Source organism: Leuresthes tenuis, unplaced genomic scaffold (genome assembly GCF_036924035.1).
Source record: "Leuresthes tenuis unplaced genomic scaffold, fLeuTen1.0.hap1 SCAF_10, whole genome shotgun sequence".
Classification (NCBI taxonomy): Eukaryota; Metazoa; Chordata; class Actinopteri; order Atheriniformes; family Atherinopsidae; genus Leuresthes; species Leuresthes tenuis.
The window spans coordinates 10076662-10093215 of NW_027325364.1; the positions used below are offsets into that span (position 1 = coordinate 10076662).

The 16554-nt window shown below is 40.4% G+C and overlaps 1 protein-coding gene across 1 annotated transcript; it reads right to left on the minus strand.

The window, feature by feature from the left end:
* Positions 1-900: 900 nt before the first annotated feature.
* On the minus strand, positions 901-3669 carry cited4b (Cbp/p300-interacting transactivator, with Glu/Asp-rich carboxy-terminal domain, 4b). Its single transcript, XM_072393878.1, has 2 exons — positions 3446-3669; positions 901-2532 (listed from the first exon to the last, which is right to left on the minus strand). The coding sequence occupies exon 2, from the start codon at positions 2525-2527 to the stop codon at positions 1775-1777; it is 753 nt and encodes a 250-aa protein (XP_072249979.1). The 5' UTR covers positions 2528-2532; positions 3446-3669; the 3' UTR covers positions 901-1774.
* Between the last annotated feature and the right edge of the window lie 12885 nt (positions 3670-16554).

Consider the following 16554-nt stretch of genomic DNA (forward strand, 5'->3'; position numbering starts at 1 on the left):
ACACATATATATATATATATATGAATATGATTCAATCTGGATCATCAAACTAAGCACATCAGCCATCAACACAAGTGGACAAATGAGCCGATGGGGCCACTTCAAGAGCTGACTCAAAAACTGAGCAATCAGCTAATAATATTCTTTTTACATCAGCTGTCTCTTTTTCCCCTTGTTACTCATGTCACTAAAGATACCTTTGTTGACTGTGTGGAAAGCTAAATGTGGTGATGACATTCCCAACATGACCTCAATCAAGCATTTTCACAGCCTGAAGGTACAAAACAATTGAACAAACCCTGCCACCTCAGATAATCCCTTTACCCTCATTTCATAATGAATATAATAATAATTTACTCCTCCAACTGGCACAGACTAGTGAGGGGCTTTTTTGCAAGTCATTTTTTCAGTCATCGCTTACAACACAAGTCAGTTTTTACTGGTGCCTGTATGAGCTGGGAAAAGGCATCACAGTCTTTGTCTCAGTGTAGGTTAGTCAGTTAAACCCCATGAAGGTAATCATTTTTCAGCATTATCTCACCATCTGCACATATTTAAACAACAGGTTGTGGTTTAGCAAATAAACCAGCATCAGTCAGAATGGTGTTTCTTTTTGCAAGGCTTAGCTGAAAATATATTATAAATGTAACCGGCAGAGAAATGTAGTAATTCACACATTACAGTAGCACCATGTGTTTCCAATGATGATGTTAAACTCAGCAGATCTAAAGTGGAAATCCCTCTCAATAAACCATAAATATTAAATATGTTCAAACATTCCCATCCCAGACTTGAAAGAAATCTGAGGTTTCCATTCACCCACAGGTTAACCTAAGCACTTAGCTAGCTCTTCACTGCCTAAGGGAAGAGCTATGCAATGAATGGAAAAGCAGGCCACACTTCAATCCAGGCCATTTTTATTGATCCTCAAAACCCCTTTCACAAAGACCATCCCCCCAATCTTGACCACAAAAAAGGGGACTATATAAACAAACAATAAATAAAAATCTGTGTGATTAAGGCGGTTCTACATCTCCAATAGAACACAACAGTGTGGACATGTTGGAGTTATACAGCTTCATACAGTACAAGCAGTTGATTTTTTTGAGAACATCTAAAAAAGGCAGCACTTTACCAAAAGTGAACCATTTTTAAAGTCTGGATGACACCCCATTCAAACGAGACAACACTGTAATTCTGTGATTGATAAAACAAAATAATGAATTCATGCTCCTTTTGGATGACATTGTCATCTGAGCTTATTTCAATACCAAGCCAAACATAATGGGTGAAAAATCATGAGCAGAAAATTTTAATCTAATATTCCTCCCCCGAACCTACTCTCAGAAAAAGATAATAAAAACCACTTTGATCCCAAAACAGAGAAGGTGGTTTATCTTTATAGCAGTTTTCTCAGATAAGCAATAAATAAATACACCTTTTTACTGGTAAGCTGTCATGGAGTCCAGTCTTAGAGGCTACATAGTGTCATAGAATTGTTCAGAGTGGCTTTTAAGAATTTCAGCATTTCTTTATTACATTCATGACCAGGAAATACGAGATGAGGAAGCCAGCCAGCCTCCGGCCACGAACAAACACGAGACTCAAACGTTGTGCGCTCGCAGTGGATATCCAGAGCTCTCTTCAGTGCACCCTGCACTGCAACTTCAGTTCAGTTGTACAGAACTCATAAGATGAGCTCTCTTTCATCCGTCCTGGACAATTCTCACTCATCTGTCTCCATTTGTGCCTCTTAGCAAAGCATAAGGTCCTTTCAGCAACTAACGGTGCTTGGCTGCTGTTTGTTAACAAAGTCTGAGATGAAGTCAAACTCATTCTGGCCAAGGAAGAGTTCTGGCAGCTCCTGGACCCGATCCAAGCCTAGTTCCATGACCAGTGATGTCAGCACATCCTCATCGATCATATCCGCATCCATGCCGTTAAGGGCCAGCGCAGGCCCGGCCATGTGCTGCATGCTAGCCAGTTGAGCTGGGTTCATGCGGTACTGGGTCGTGGGCCCCATGTGGTTCCCACCCATAGGACCCAGTGGATGCCCATGATACTGGGTGTTGAGTTTCTGCAGGTGCATGCTGGCCATGAGCTGCTGCGATGTTAACCCTCCGTTCATGAACTGTTGTTGCTGCTGCTGCTGTGGGTGCTGGGCTTGTTGTTGGTGCTGCTGTGGATGCATGTGATGCTGCTGCTGAGGGTGATGTTGCTGCTGCTGAGACTGCCCATTATACATCATGTTACCGGAGGTCATCTGGTGGTGACCCATCTGAGCCCCATTCATCTGTCCATTCATGGATCCACCCACCATGCCCTGCCGTTGCCTCATGGCGGTCTCCATGTTGGCCTGGGCGCTTCCATAGTGCATCATCTGGCCATTGGGCAGCGCTCGCATGCCCTGCTGGTTGGCATGCTGCTGGTGACCTGCCTGCAGGCCACCGTTCATGCCCATCCTGTAACCGTGGAGACTGGCGCCTGCTGAGCTGTGATTCATGGGCATCATCAGATGATCTGCCATGTCTCCTGTGTACAGGCAGAGAGGAGACACTGTTAAGTCAATTGTAGGAACAGGCTGTTTGGTAGTGAAAATGAGTTATAGCAGGGTTACCACTAACATGCCATTAAAACTATTTATTCTAATCGAATTTCAACTGGTAAAGCTGATCAATATAATGTTCATGCTATCATGAGATTTTACATGACTGTTATTAAAGCCAAATTTCACTCAGACAATTTATTTATTCCAGTGATCACGTTTAGCACCTTCATTAATATGGACAGGAAAAAAGGCTCAAGTTTCTTTGTAATGTTACTATCCTTCCTCAAGTCAAACCACCAAAATCGCTTCCGGAACAAAACATCTGCAAGGTTATTTTACCTGATGTGTTTGAGCACTGAAAACCTCACTGGTGTGTTTAGTCTTCCAAAAACCACCCCTCTTTGTGCCAACGTAAGAACGCCCAGGTTAAAATTACAGGTTAACATACATTGTTTGGGGACATTTTTCAGCTCGTTAATTCATGCACAATGAGATCGACAAAACAGAGGAAAAATGCGTCCATCTCGCAAAGCACTGCTGAAATCCCACCGATGTTGCATGACAAGCTGAGGTAGAAATATCTGTAACATTTTTCGCACGTATGGTTGCAACAAAGAACATTGACATCATGCAACATCTTCCCAACAGCTGAATCACCACATTTCTAACAAGGCAGTGAAACGCAGGCTTCTGCTTTTCTCCGCCTACAATGGTTAATTTATTTAAACGTTTATTCGATAATTGCCCCCTCAGTCTGTAGCGCTATATTATCCATTTTGTTAATCTCGACTTTGAAACAAGAGCTTGCAAACAATGGAGCAGCAGCAGGAGCCCCTGAGACCACCACACAGCATAACCCCAGTTTCTCCAACAAATAATCCGATAAAAATCGCTCACCCGTATCCGCTACGTATTCACAAAGTTGCGCGACTTTGCCTGGGCTCCGTCTTTTCAAACAGTTTTCCTCTCCGAGGCGAAGCTCCTCTGAATTACAGTGTGTATTCCTCAGGGTTACGCTTCATGCTCAAGCGGGGACGGTGTGCACAAAGACTGCCGCATCAGATCTTGAAACGACTGCCTATTTTCTGGGTCAACTCAGGGATTATGTACATCTAAAAAGCTCAGAGGAAGGCAGTCAGGGAGAGGTGGAGCCTCGGTCCTGCCTCTTCTTTGTTCCTATTGGCCCTACTTAATATAATTGTGCATGGGCGTAGAGAAAAAAAGAGGCCATTGGAGAGTTGTGACACAGAAGCCAATTTAAATATCATCCTCCCCACTGTTTCTTTTTGAAAGATTATTGTTTGTATACATAAGTCACTACCACTGTTCTTACTATAGATAGATAGATAGATAGATAGATAGATAGATAGATAGATAGATAGATAGATAGATAGATAGATAGATAGATAGATAGATAGATAGATAGATAGATAGATAGATAGATAGTTCTAAGTTTATACATACTTGTATTCATGCTCTCTGTCAGTATTACACTGGTCTAAAAAGAATCTGTTGCTAACTTGTCAACACCCACTTACTTCCTTATTACACATGTATTTGTTTTGAGATTGTTGCTCTGCTGTGTGCACTTCATCTTTAAGATCACTGAGATCACTGTTGGTACATGTGACCCACCAGTCTGCTGTGTGTTGGCCTCATCGAGGCAGTGGAGGGAGGGCAAAGGAATGTAGCCTCTGTGCTATTCTGAGCCACTCAGTCTGCAGGCAGCAGTGGAACTACAGCTGTACACGGATGTTCCCTTGCTTCATTTACGTGTTTTACGTGACTGTGGATGCCTGCACGTGTGTGTGTCTGTGTGTGAGTCTGTTTGCACATCAGATGCACTTGTGTCTTGATTGCCCACTTCAGAACAACAGCCTCTTGCCTGCAATTCCAAATGAATGGAGCTACTTTGGGGGGAGCGAGCTCATCTATTGTCGAGGGAATTTGTCTATAAATGGGCAACCACCGGCAAGCGTTTGTCATTGTGTGACATTGTTCGGCAACTAATGTTAATAAGCCACTCCCAGGTGTGGAGACTGAGAAACTCATCCAGCCAGTCTTTGCAAACAAAACACAGAATCAACATAAGTTTCTGCTGTGCTGTGACTGATATTTAGGTCGAGCAAGTGTGTGCAAGACTGCGGAAGCTTGTGACAGTAAACAATGGTGCACTTTAAAATTCATTAAACGTGCCATTATTTTCATCCCAGGGCCAATTCTTCTAATGGTGTGCTTTGCATCTGAAGCTCAACAATCACATCACCGTATCTGTTTAAATCTAGGATATTTGCATGAAATCCCAATTAGTTGTGATCGTGGCAGAATATGCGCAATGTAATTATGCATCCATTCCACCTTGCATTGTTGCACTTCTATGGAAGATTCAATATTGTCTTACCCTTTGCATCCTGTTCATTATCTTTCTATTTTTTCCAGAACATATTCATCCACATCTCAAGCCGTGATCATTGGCTGGTGGGAAGACCTTTCACATATTTTGACTTAGGCCATTTATTGACTTCTATCCTTATGTGTATGACTGCACATGAGCGAGAACGAGCACATGAGTGTGTTCATGTGACTGAGTTTATAGGAGCAATAGGCTGTAAGGCTAAGACACACCCCTGTGCCACACAGTAAAGCGTGCAATAAAAATGTTTTGTTTGCAGGATGAGTTCAGCCTACATTCAGCCTGACTCAGGTTCATGGATTACTTGCATTGTTTTGCTTGTTTCAAACTCACATATTCTGAGTGAATCAGTTTGTGTCTTAACAATTGCCCAAATGATCCCTTTAAAGGCGCATTTTGAAATATCCCAAAGCTGAAAGAAGCATCAAGATCAAGTAATGCTTTCAATTTTGTAATAAAATTTGCAATCACCCTTTTGTTGATTTTATTAAAACTTTTTTTTAAAGAAAGAAATGAATGTCTTTACTGGGAGATTGGAATTTTCCAAACAAAGTCTGTAGCACACATTTAACTCGCATTACTGCTCAGCTGTTTTGGTTTCTGGAGATGAAACATGGCCAATATCAACTGGCAGGACAGAATAACTACAACGTGCACAGAAGCTTCCATTTATCTTATAAATGTGAGGTTTTTTGTTTCTGGCTAGCAACTTCTGTGACTTCTACGCTCTTAATTGCGGTCACCTCTGACAGAACTTGCACCATATTTTTTTCTTTCTTTTTCCACAGTTTATGTTCACCATAAGCGCTTAACAGTGCGTGGCTTTAAGCTGGAGATGCGCTCTGCTGGCTGGAAATGCTAGAGAGGTGCTCCAGGGAAGTGTCGATGGAGAGTGCTGAGAAGGCAAAGCGTGATACAAAAACTGCAGAAATGGCTGTGTTTTCTTTAAATCATACTGGAAATAGCAGGTGTGGCTCTTTGATGATTGTTGTTCCATTGATACAGTATATATATATATAGCGACACACATGTGAGCATACACACAATTGCAAAAAGGGAGCATAAAGCAGCTAACAGAGAATTAGTGGCAACTCTCACCAGTGCGCACACCCGCTGATGTTCTGGAGATTTGACTAGATGGTGGGGTGCAAAATCTCTGCGAGAAGTCCAGAGGAAGAGTTGAGGACATTAGTGTTTTCACAAGCCACCACTCAGAAATATTTCTTGAAATTTTCAGAACTCCAGGGCAGTTCTGGTTTATTCAGTCCAAATCTTTTTTTTTTTTTTTCTGGATTATTGGCTGATGAAACCCAATCCCACTGCAAATGATGCAAAACATTCAATCATTCAGGCATAAAAACAAAACCTCGCTCTGAGATACATTACTTTGAGGCCCTGTAGATATGAACACAAGTACTTTTGAAAACTGCAGATTCTTCTATGTGTTGGCACATATCATTCAAAAATTGCAAACTTAGTTTTGGCCTCTAAGACAAACTATTTAATAAAACATCTTGCAAGGTGAAGATTTTCACTCACTGCAGCAGTAATGTTTAGGTTGGAACTGGAAAACCGAGTTCTTTGGCTTGCGATGTTAGACTGTGTGCTGCTATATCCATGCTTTAACATGAGAATATAGGCCAATCTCACCGTTGTTTACATGGCAACGGCAGACCCAGTCTGGCTTGTGCTAACCTTGCTAACATGTTTTCATGTTTGCTCATAAATGTACAGATACTTGCTGACTGAATTTAGGAACAAAGATGTCAAAGTGTATTACTGCCAGAGAAAAATAATGGCAGCATTATTTTTACTTTTCAAACATACCTGGTTGGACCTCGAGTTAGCAGGACAGCTTTAAGCATCAGGTGCTTTTTGTTGAAGAATGGCGAGAGAATGTTTCTATGGAGTTGTTTTTAAGAATCACCAGGTTCTTGTGTACTTGACTCTTCCTAGGCGCCACAAAATCAGTTCACAATTCATGTCCATTCAGTCTGAGCATAATACATTATTTATTACATAGTTTCTTAAAATGATCAGCGCTGCACCTTGGAAAGTGGAAAGAAAATGTGTCATTTCAACACTTTACATGTAGTCACTATAGAATACAGTTTTATAGAGTTGATGCTTATTTCATGTACTTCTCCAGCAAATTTTTTGGCAACTCTTCTGCCAGGTCTAAAGCATTTGCTTGTTTTTCAGAGCTGGATTGTGCAAGAAGTGTAACCACCACGCTAAAGATAATCACTGTTGCTCTGTTTCATGCTAATGCAGCTCGATCTGTACTGTCTGAAAAATACTACAACCATGTTTCTACTTATATCTGGTAGGTCACAGACTTTCTTTTTTCTCTTTGGTAAAATCATGTCTTGTCATTTTTTTTCAATACGAAGCCATGACATGACACGTAGAGAGACCCATTTTATCATTTTATGTCCATGTTCATCCAATTAGACCAATAGGAAATTACATGTTAAACTAATCTGGCCCCATTGATTACATTTTTATCAAACTAGTATGTTAGTGTTCATTTGTATATTAATTTTTGTTGCAGTAAATTTACATGTTGAGCGATACATTTTGAAAGCAGACTTTTCTATGTGGTTGTTAGATTTTTTTCATATTTTTCCAAACAGGGAATGCTCTACTTGTCAAAACATTCCTACTCTATGTATGGAATGTTTGTATGAGGACATACCTCAGAAATGCACATAGGAGCATTCTGCATTTGTCTTGGAGTATAATCAGGGTTTTTACCAAGCGGGATCTAGGAACATTTCTGCATTACTTGCCACAGGGAACAAGCTTGGATTGAATGTGGTGGATTTAGGTTAAGATGACACAAGGTGAAGAAGAGGTTTTTAAAGCATTTTCACAGCAATAAGAGAGCTGGCCTCAATATTTTCTCCATTTGTTTTTAAATGTTCTTATATGCTTTTTTACATGTACACATGCACATCCGGCAGATAACTTCTCAGCATGTGAGTAGATAGGAATGAAAAAAGAATAATAACTTAACATCCTGTAGATTAGTGTGTTCGATAGTACAAAACAGGAAGTAGGTTTAGCTTTCAAATAATAATGAGTGATGAGACTGATGTCAAAATCAATCAGTAATTACACTTTTAGTAGCTCATGGTGGACATTAAAGCCACAATGACAAATTGTTTTTTTAAAGTCCATCAATGATACCGTTGAAGAGCACAGAAAACATTCTTCATCCCCTTTATGCTCACTCACAGTTCTTTTTCTAAATGTCTGAATGAAGATGTGCAAGCCAGTCAAGTAAAATACAATTTATATTGGAAAGACACAAAGTTGTCACTTTAACAGCTTGATAAATTGCTAGTGTTACTTTTTCAGTTTCTGAAAATAGCTCCACTCTGCCGACTGCTACACAGCACCTGCCGAGGCGCTTGTGTATGTAGTTGTTATTGTGCTCCAGTTTCAGAAATGTACAACTCTCTAGCTGTAATGATACTGTCCAATAAGCTCAGAGAACAATTAGCTGCCATTTTTATGTCCACTCTGTCAAACTTCAAGGAAGCCTGCGGACTGACTTTAGAGGTCAATGTTCATTGCCCCTCACTTCCATGGGTGCCTTTCCCTCCAAATACCTTTGAAGTAAAGGAACCACTGAAGTGCATTAAAGTAGAGAGGGAAGGGAACTCACAAACGAAGAAAACAAATCATTGAAGCAAAAGTTTGTTTACTAATTCCTATACATATGGCGTTACATACATTACATGGTACGGTGCAGTACAGCACGTTTAAACTTAAACGGCTCTGAGTATCCCTTCAATGTTAGCGGAATAAGCTGTTTCTGATAGTGGCATATGTCAAGCTGTAGTGTTACAGAGATGAGACAGACAACTTCACTTTTATGTTTATTACACTACACTAATTTAGTGGATGTTTTTTTCCAAAGTGACTTACAAATAAGGAAGTCTAGACTGGCTCAGAAGAGTTTAAATATATTTTGGGAAGGATCATAATGACTGAGTGCTGCAAATCTCAACTTCATTCAAGGGAATAAAGGAAATCCTTAGTGAGCGATCTATACTCACAGTTGAAAACATGCTTGTGTATTCTTTAGTTTTACTTTATCCAAATTTTCAAAGTTAGACCAACACCCCTAGATATGTTCAGTGTGGTTCAGACTGGCTTAGGCGTTTAGTGCATTCTCCACAGTTCCCATCCTAGGCTTTTACCCAGCAAATAACAGAAGCGGAAGCATACAGAGAAGAAAAAGAAGCCAGTAACAACAAAGAATAATCGTCTTAGCTTTCATTCATTTTCCATACCCATTTTATCCAATCCAGGGTCGCAGAAGCTCTAAAACTGATGCTAGTTGCCATAGGACGAGAAACAGGGTACCACCCAAACAGGTCGCCAGTCTATCGCAGTGCCAATACAGAAATACACAGCCATGCGCACTCAATGCTCCTTAGGGTCAATTGAGAATCACTAATTATCCTGACATGCATGTTTTTAGACTGTGCAAGGAAGCTTGAGTACATGGAAAGAACCTACACTGGCACAAGGAAAGCATGCAAACACAGATAGGTTCCAGCTGAGATTCAAACCAGAAACCTTCTTGCGGTGTGGAGACAAATCACCACAGCCCAGCTTTAATTTAATTTCTAAACAAAATAAAAAATACATCATGTAGTAAACACTGTATAGCTAAATTCACCACTTAACATGTCTGTAACATGTCCTTCCACCTAAAAAAGCCCAATACTAAGAGTTGATGGGCTGCTATGTGACAGCAAAGGTGAGTCACAGAGTGGAGTTATGGCCTTTGTGTGTAAGGACGAGCCAACAGTGCTCTTATCAACAACACTGTTGTTGGTTGCTGATTGTGCAATGCTGGCTTGTTGTGGGTAAGCACATACTAATAGAGAGCTGAGACACCTCTGTTTTGTCTGTGTTAATTACCAAATGGAAACAGCACCAGCTTAACAAGGACATCCGTCAATATGGCATGTGTGAAAAAGGCTAATATGAACCTTATTTGATGTGGTCAACCTAAAAACAGATTACTGTAGCTTTAATTATAAAGCTTTAAACCACATATTGTAAGTTTATACATTTGAATACAGATTAGTGATTAGATGAGTAACTGCCTTTGAAGAATAATAAAATTAGCCCTGAGCTACAGTGGTTAGCTACCAGCAGATAAGGAGCATGTTTACGTGACACTACAAAAAATTTAACTTTTAACATGTTCACAGCGTTGCCACATTGAGCATACTATGATGAATAGCTCAATTTCCTGCCCTTGCATATATACTGGGACAATGATGGTGGTCCAGTTAAATGCCCTGGTGGAACTATAACTGCAGTTCGACTCAGTTGTGCTTGTAACCATGCTGACTAAACCAAGTGCCCAAGTTATCTTTCATCTCTAGGCATTGTCTTCTAATAACTACTGATCTAAGAACAGCTGACTTAAAGCTAACTACCTAAATAATTTTCCTGGAAGTCCCCCAGTCAGTCGTGACTGGCAATCTTAGCGCTGTAAATGTGTGTCACAGACGTGGGTTGATAGAAGTGGAGCTACAAGACTGCAAACAAAAATTTGTTGCCCCATTCCTAAAACTGATTGGTTTAACTTGTGTCACACGATTGCTGGTATTACTTAAGAAGCCTTGCTGATATACTTCATGGCATAATGTATTGGCTCATCTCATATAAAATGAATATTCACATTATGTGTTTTGATTTTGTAAAATGGGCTGAACAAGTCTTTTACAGTAATGTAAACATAGCCAAGAGAATCTAATGGACATATAAGTATGTTGAACTACTCACTGAATATATATGTTACTTTTAATTGTGGTGACATTTGAGTCAAAGCCTTTTCAGCTGTTATGCTTACTTGAGTCTGGATGTGGATGACATATTTTCAAAATAAAAACACATTTAGTGCTCTATATTGCCACAGTGCTAAAACAAAGGAACACTTAACTCATTCAACAGGACATAATGAATTATATTATTATATTATAATATATAATAATATATTAATAGTGTATATTGATATGTATTTCCCTTGAGATGTGAAACCAAAAGTCAGTTTGTCGCTCTCTTTTTCACTCAGCATGGGGGAGGGTTGTTATTGTTCTGGTAAATGAGAGTCTCTATAAATACACCCAAGGTTTTCTTGTCTGTTTCAACCACCAATCAACGGTCACTGTTCAGCTGAGCCGTGAGAAGGCAGTAAGCCTGAGTCAAGGCTAAGGGGAAAGGAGTGGGGGAGGATTGGTTCAGTGTACTAGAGAAGAGGGTGAGGAACTTTGAAAGGGAGGGTGGGGGAGAAACTTGGTAAGTGCCATTCACAGCCTAGAGGCCATTAGTGGGGGGTGAAAGTCGTGAATTGGTGGAAGAGGGGTGGTTGGAATGTGGCACTTTAAAGGAGCATTCCAACAACTTTTGAACTTTTGTGATTGTGCCATGTAATGTTAGATTAACATGTTTCCCCCCTTTGAACAGCTATGACTTCCTTTATGTGAACTTTGGTCTGTCTCAGTTTCATGGTGTCACACTTGATTGGCCCGGTTTTCTACATTTGTTTATATTCAAAAGTCCAAGAAGGAAAATTTGACTTTAACAAGTTAAACATAAAGAATATCCAGTATAGTCTGTGCTCAAATTGTATTCGTGTGGGCAAGTCTTGTAGGGATGTGCAATAACTGCAATAAGTAAAAGAAAAACAAATAGTTCAATATCAAGTTTTCGCAACAAACAAGTACATAGAAGTACGTGTTTACAGCTTTTCAGAACAGATACTTAAAAGTGCAGTGACTGTTCCCCTTGGAAGGTATTCATAATGTTTCAATCCCAGTTTGAAGTGACTGTTGGTAGTTGTTATTGGAAAGTGATAGAAATTGTTCAAACCAACCTCCAACAGTTACAGTTAGCTGATATTTCTATATAACTGTTATTAGAAAGCTGCATTGGGATTTCAGAAGTGAGTCAGATGTAGTTTACACATAAAATGCCATATGTTCATAGGCATAATGTATTGGTCATTGAATGCCTGACTGACAACAGCCCCATAAACTTTTGTCCCCATTTAAAACTTAGCTGCAGTCTTCTCTAAACAATACACGTTGCAGCTGTGAAGAATACTCCACTTCGCTCCTAGACTAGTATAAGTGCGCATGCTGTACAGGAAGTACAAAGCTATCATGGAAATATTTTCTGCAGATGTCAAGAGAATACTTTATCTTTTGCAACAATTTCAGCAATTTCCCTCCGCAAGTTCTGTGCCATCTGGGAATCCATAAGCTGCCTCGCTAATGAGTGTAGAGAAAAACCTCACAGACTTGTGCGTGTTACTCGTCCATTTTGCAAATGCATCAGTGTTCAACATGGTTTTAGTGGTAATGTCACTTTGGTTACAGAACACAAGGATGACAGTGGCAATCATGAAATAACCATAAGACCTTTACAAGTGCTCTATGTCTGAGTGCGTAGACCAACTGGTGTCACTTCATTTCAGGTATAAGTGGAATGTTGGTGCATTCTAATGTTTGTGCATTATGAAGAAAGGTGACAGCTTAAAGAAAGTAAGGGGGGAGGTCTAGTTCTTGGAGAACACTTAAAAAAAGTGAGAAACAAATTACATGATAATAAGAGTTTAGACTTTTTAAATGATCAATAATAGTACAAATGATGGCAAATCCCCTCGTACACCGTCTGGCTCTCCATTAAGGTTTAGTCTCAACAAGATGACAACATGCACACATGAAAAGTACAAACACCCCATTCTTCAGAAAAGATGAGTTGGGTACATTTATCCACATGTCCCAAACTTAATATTGTCACAATCCATGTTGCTTTTTGGTATGTTGTGTTCACATAAAAGGCAGAGATAGTGTAGAATCTCTCAGAATTTTGTAACTGTCTTACCATGTATTTTGTAAGATGTAGACCTAACCATATCATTTTTACCCTTAACATGCAGTTTTAAAGCTGAACCCTAAGCATTCTTGAGTGAGAGAGCAGTACAAAAATGAACAGTAAATACAGTGGGAGTGGAAAACATGCGAGATGAGTCTTGATTTAGCAACCTTTTGCATGAAGATTTGCACCTTCCACCATCCTGTCCTTTCTCCTCACAAGCTTTTTTGGCTAAATGAATTCAAATGAGATGTGGGATATGGATATCTTCTTGTAGGAAGATGGAGAATGTGCTGACAAGTACTAATGTAACTATACAGAATCAGGAAAAATATACATTTTTATCTTATTTAAAAAAAAAAAATTCTTTACAATTCAACACTTTTTTTTTTTGTCCTTAGAAGAGAAATTGTTCAAATATATCCTCATTCATACATACATACCTGTTTCATCACCTGCCCATACCCAAGCCTGCCCTCTGTGTGGCAGCCAACTCAGAGTTTTACCATTTGGATCACTTAGAACCACATGTGTGTGTCAGGTAACATGTTGGACAAATTTATTGCCGCATACAAAGGCCTGAGACATGAGACAAGACTTGTCAATGATTTAAACTTTGAAAGTTGAGGCCCAGGGGTATCATTTAAGGCTCTACTTATGATCATGATAAAATACTCCTAAGTGATGACTTAATGTAGGCTATGCAAATACAACAGAAGCTCTCTCTGGTTTCATGTATCCATTCTTGGCTCATTACCAAGCAACGTCAGTCATTTACAGTCAACACCACAAGCCCACTGTGCATTTCCAGGCAACACTAGTCTTCAGCATTTACTTGCCTGAGGGATCATTGCTGTTACAAACACTAATCATGTCCCCTTCACCACACTTCCTGCCTTACAGCCACTTCTGATGTTTCAAGTTACCTTGAGGAACATGCACATAGAGCAGATGAGTGCTGGAGGGATGCATATACTAAATGGACAACAACAACCATCACAACCTGTCAAACAAGTAGCTATTAGGGAAGGTGGGAGTGGGAGAACACTGTGATGAAGGGAAGAATGACCTATTAATCATTCATTATCTCCCTGCACAGTTAATGAGGTGATGACTCTTAAATAATTAGTAATGTGACTGAAGCATATTTCCATTGCAGTAGCCTGAGGACATGGAGGGCAACAGGGACGAGTGGGGAAGGGAATATGGGATGCACAAGCCATAAAAAAGAGCAGCCCCCCATTCCAGCTTAGCAAACAATAACTATCCTGATAGGGGGCTCTCAGAGGCATAGACACAGAGAGACAGACAGTGAAGAGATTCTAAAGTTATATGTAATATTGAGACAAGAATGAGCAATCCAGGAGATGGCACACTGAAATAGTTATGTCTTTATGTAGGGGTTGTTTAAGTTGTTCATCCAGCAGCTTTCATTGTATGATTATCTGAATTCAAGAGGGGCAGGCCAGGGCCTTCAGGCCCTCTAACACACAAGTCAACGGAGAACTGTAGCCAGCTAGCACCCCAGCCCGCCATGGACCTATTCATCTTGCACAAAGCACACAAAAGAGCAGACCATGAGCCACATTCTTGACATCCAACCTCATCACCCCCACTACCCTCCCACCCCCTGCTCTGACAAGCACCCCTCCCCCAGAGCCTCCCACCAAGCAGGGCAGACAGGAGCTGCTATGCTACCTAACTGGCTGGCTGACTCCCTGGTTGGTTGGAGATATTTTGTTGGAGGAAGGGGAGCATGGAGGGAAGGCAGGGAGAGAGGGGGCAGGGATGTTTTCTCTTCAGTCAACTAATTGACTCACAGATGTCAGAAATACTTTGTGGTGGGGCTAAAGCACATTTGAACTCTTTTCCCCTCCACAAACAAACATAACGTCTCATAACAAAAATACGTGTCAGGAAAAAATTAACATATTTACAGGTACCTGTGATCATACCATCACTTTCTATCTCACTCACCTTCTCAGTAAGCATATTTGTCTCGGTGTCAGTCAAAGAAATTAGGAATGGGATTTTTTTCACATCTCAAAAACTAATCTTAAAGTATTAATATGACAGTTTAACCTTCATAAAAACACAAGGGAAGTAACAGCTTTCCTGGGCACCATGGATCTAGATTGTTTGGGCTTAATTAGATTTCTTCTTTACCATCTGCAGAGCTTCCCTGACTGTCAAGCAGACACAGGTCTCATCTACAGATACATTGGTGCAATGATACTTCAGGCAGTTCCCACTATACGCCCAGTGAAATGACCTATTTTCAAGCCGAGGTTTCATGTCACACCGTGTTAGCCCTCTGCAATTCTATCTTCTCCTTGTATGCATTGGAGAATTCAAATGTTTTCTGTGAATATCCGAATCACTGACAGTTGGATACGTGTCCACATGTCTGTCGACATGCTCCTTGTTTGTGTCTTCCAACTAGACTGCAAAACAGCTGAGCCCAAATTGAAAGTCAGTGCTGTCATTCCCTATATTTACCAAATGACTCACTCACGGTAGAAATCTGTTTGGACACACAGTTAGTATTCAATCCCATCCAATATTTCTGACAGCAGTAAAATGATTAAGATGGAAAGTGAATTGGAGACATATTGCAGAATTACAGTGCAATTGAAATAATCTAAACTGTACTTTCTTTAGTCTCTAGGGTGGTGGTTGAAGTAGAACTAATTTCTAAAAGAGACAATATTGTATCTCTGAGAGTTGTTAATAGTTGAGGGACTTTGACATTTTCTGAGATATCCTCTAGAGGCAATTTCAAGGATCATGCTGTACAACCAAGAAAACACAAATCATGCATTATTGAGTTTCCCCAAAAGCTCCGTGCTGAGTTGCAGCTCTCTCTGTGACCTTTGTCCATTGCTCCTCCCGTCATGAGATCTGTTAGTGGTAGAGCCATATCCTACGCCTACACGGGCACTGGCAGTTAGACATACCCATCAGGAAACAACAAGTTGTCCTTCCTGATCAAGAAGCCTACTTGTGTTACGCCACCACTGCTTTGTAATGTTGAGCAATGTCCAACTGAGCACATGTTGACGTGGGTTAACACATATGCTGCACGTACACATGCACGCAGCTTCAGCACAGCCACAGACACACACAAGAGGCAAATCCACAGCCCACTAAAGCTGCCTGTAGTCTGCCTGTCCTCTTCCTGTTTTTCCACTCACCCACACTGTTGTCACTCTGGCCAGGAAGCTGTGGGAGAGATACGCATGACAAAGTCTCTCTTTATTAAATTGGCAAAGAGTATCTGTAGTGCTTTTGGAGTCCTTGTATGTGTGTGTTTGAGAGAGGAATAGAAGGAGAGCAAGCACTAGTGAGATGGGGGTGGGGACCTAAGCCAAGGGCTTGAAGCTTATCCAAGATCCACTGTAGGCTCATCCCTGGATATTGCTATTTGAAACCATGAATCAAGAACAGGAGGTTGAGAATAAAAACCCAAATATACCTATAATATCATCCATGTACCGCAAGACAAACATTTTGGTAATATGAGTATTGTAGAAAATGTAGTGTATGTCTAATGTAAGTTAGATTTATGCGTGAAGCTGGTGGTCAGACGCAGACAGATGCATAACTTAATTTATTTGGAATCACTGTGATCAATGGATTTCTAAATGAGTTCTGAGCCTTTGAGTTCAACTTGGGTTTATTT

Bases quoted from the DNA above. Each gene is read 5' to 3' on its own strand.
- cited4b (XM_072393878.1), bottom strand. From the start codon at position 2,527: ATGGCAGATCATCTGATGATGCCCATGAATCACAGCTCAGCAGGCGCC.